This window comes from Triturus cristatus, chromosome 5_1 (genome assembly GCF_964204655.1).
Source record: "Triturus cristatus chromosome 5_1, aTriCri1.1, whole genome shotgun sequence".
Taxonomy (NCBI): domain Eukaryota; kingdom Metazoa; phylum Chordata; class Amphibia; order Caudata; family Salamandridae; genus Triturus; species Triturus cristatus.
In genome coordinates, this window is record NC_140587.1 from 908,294,008 (window position 1) to 908,297,335 (window position 3,328).

At 40.0% G+C, this 3,328-nt stretch overlaps 1 protein-coding gene across 1 annotated transcript; it reads left to right on the plus strand.

Moving 5' to 3' along the window:
- The first annotated feature begins 208 nt into the window (after positions 1–208).
- Positions 209–1,601, plus strand: LOC146831587 (zinc finger MYM-type protein 1-like). The gene is given in 2 exon segments (XM_085603954.1): positions 209–645; positions 647–1,601. Coding segments are annotated over 2 exon segments (1,392 nt in total).
- The last annotated feature ends 1,727 nt before the right edge of the window (positions 1,602–3,328 follow it).

Below are 3,328 nucleotides of genomic sequence, written 5' to 3' on the forward strand. Positions count from 1 at the left end.
CGCCCACTACACGTGCTTAAAAACACGCTTTGTTTTTGTCGTTGCTGTTGTTGGTGTTTTTAAAGTCGCTGTTTTTTTAATAATAGTTCAAGGATATATTATATCAATCATGCCACATGGAATACATAAATCAAACAGGCCAAGTAGATGCCAGCAAAGAAAAGCAAAAAAGGAAAAAAATGAATCACTCTCAACACTACGTGGATCCATGCTTCAATATGTCAAGAGACCAGATGATGGCCAGGGTTCATCAAAAGACACAGTTCCTCGGCCACCAATTGATAACGCTGATTCTGATGCTAGTGTTAAAATAGAAGAAAATGAAGCAGAAACACAAGGAAAGGAAATAGAAATTCAAATGGATGAATTTGAAGCAGAAGAGAGTACTGAAAGTGACTCTAACCATGATACTGTAAATGAGATGATGCATGAGGTTAAGGGGGAAAATTGGAATATTTTAGATGATGCTTCTTTTTGGAATATACCAGTTCCAGATCATTTGCGGGTTGTAATCATCAAAAGAGGGAGTGCTTCTTTCCAGAACAAAGATGGCCCTTTAAGAATTGCGACAAGGCAAGATCCAAAAGCAAAAGGAGATATTCGCCAGCTATCAAAAGAGTGGTTTTACAAGGTGATGCCAGAGGGTGTTGCGATCGTAGATGGTTTACTCACTCGTCAGTGAGAAATTATATTGTTTTTGCTGCCGACTCTTCGCCGCTAATGCTACAGACACGACATCCAAATTTGTGACTGGGTTTCAGATGTGGTGGAAACTGAGACCGAAAGTGCATAATCATGAGACATCCGAAGAGCACTTACATTGCCTTAAAAAATGGAAAACATTGGCAGCAGGACTTAGACTGCACAAAACAATTGACGCAGAAAGTATTGCTTTGATGGACATAGAGAAGAAAAAGTGGAGAGACATCTTGCACAGGTTGCTCGATATCACATTGTTTCTTGCCAAGCAGAATCTGGCATTCCGGGGCCACAATGAAGATGAATCTTCATTGAATAAAGGAAACTTTCTTGAAATGGTTGAGATGCTTTCTAAATATGACCCAGTGCTGAGAGAGCACCTAATGAGATTAAAGCGAAGCACATGTAAACTCAAAGCATCAGTATCTTATCATGTACCAAAAACTCAGAATGAGTTTATGCATGTCCTAGCAAATCATGTGAAGGAGAATATTGTCAGGGATATAAAATCTGCCAGGTATTTTGGGATCATGTTCGATAGCCCACCTGACACATCACACACTGACCAGATGTCCGAAGTGATCAGATATGTGAAAATCCAAAATAGGAAAGTTAAAGTAAGAGAAGTGTTTCTGGGATTTTTCCCTTTAAAGGGCAAAAAAGCTGTTGACCTCAGTTCTGATATTCGTAAAAATCTGGAAAGTGATGGACTCGACATTATGATGTGCCGTGCTCAAGCTTACAATAATGCTGCCACTATGGCTGGAATCCATGGGGGTGTACAAGCCATTTTGAAAAGAAAGAACAGGAAAGCTATTTTTAATGGATGTGTGGACCATTCGCTAACATTGTGCGACCAACACTCTTTTGCTGAAAATGCTTTGTGTGTGACTTTTTTTTGAACTCTTGAGACAATGTTTTCCTTCTTTGTTGCTTCCACTCAACGATGGGATGTTTTAATGGACCACACTGGGGTCTCAGTGAAAAGACTCTCAACAACACGCTGGAGTGCTCATCATGCTGCAGTAAAGGCAGTGAAAGAAAAATTCGATGAATGTGTGGCGGCAATTGAAGCTCTATGTGATCCAGATGAAAATTTAGACACAAGAGGTACCACCCGAGTTCTTTTGCCTGCTGTCTGCAATTTCACGTTTCTGTGCTACCTCTACTTTTGGTGTGATGTACTTGAAGAAGTTAATCTTACACAGCTGTACCTTCAGACTAAGGGCTTAACTCTTCACAAGGTGGTGACAAAGCTAGAGACGCTAAGACTTTTTCTGTACGAGCAGCGCAATCATCTAGTGGAGCAGGCAATTGAACAGGCACTTTTAAAATCAGACCAATATGGAATTTCAGTAGAGAGCAGACCCAGGTTCAAGAAGAGGATGACAGGTGAGAATACAAGAGATGCTGGACTAACTCTGCAAGAAGAAAACAAGAGGGCGATGCTGGAGTGTATTGATCGTTTCCATTCTGAACTCCAGATCAGATCAAGAGCCATCAAGGAAGCAGCAGCCATGTTTGAGGCTTTTCAAGCCAAGAGTTTGATATCTGCCACTGAAGAAGAGTTACTGGTGTCCATTCCAAAATTGTCCACTTTCTATGATGAGTTATCCGAGGGAGAGCTTTTATTAGAAATACCAAGGCTGAGAAGGCACCGGAAGGCAGCAGAGATTGATCTCGAAGAAGTCAAAGACTGGTCAGTATTTGCCATTTTGAAATTCATAGCTGAATGGGACTTCCTAGAATCCCTCCCAGATCTTTCAGTGAGCCTACAATTATTTCTTACGATCTGTGTGTCTGTGGCTTCATGTGAGAGGAGTTTTTCAAAGCTGAAGTTTATAAAGAACTATTTGCGATCTACCATGGGACAGTCAAGGCTTTCTGATCTTGCAATATTATCAATTGAAAGTGATTTGGCGAAAGGAGTTGATTTCGATGAAGTAATTAACAAGTTTGCAGCTTTAAAGGCCAGGAAAGGAAAGTTCTGATTAGTCGAGATTTAATGTGACATTGTAATTTGTACTGTTGCATACTATTCTGGCAGTTGCTGATTGTGCAAACCCAAAATAGAACGGTTACAACCATATCTCCTGTAACAGTAAAATGTAAAGTTTAATGTTAAAATAAAAATAAAAAAGTAACATATTTTCTATGTAGTTCTTACTTCTTAGTTCTTAACTTCTTACAATCTTTTACCTCCGACCTTGAATTACATTTTTCTTCTATGTCCTTTGCAAATATAGGACCTAAATTTACAATCGTCACTAAGGATTCTGTATGGTCCCATTATTTGGCACTGGCAGACTCTAAGGAGGTCCATCATGGGGTAAGTCGTGAGGGGGTGACACCATGAGTTACCGCACTGGGTGACACCAACCCTAGTGACGCCGCTGGGTAAAACTCCCCCAAGACCCTTAGAACTAGCATCCGTCATTAAAATTGTCCTTTGCCCAGGTTCAAAACTGCTCAAATAAGTAGGAGCTTATAAATGAACTTTAAAGTCCAGAAATTCTTCCTCACACTCTGTTTTTCACACAAATTCTTTGCCCTTTTTTAGGTCTCTCATATTTACACATTTCCCTGACAAATTTACAACAAACTTGCTGTAATACTCTAACATGCCCAG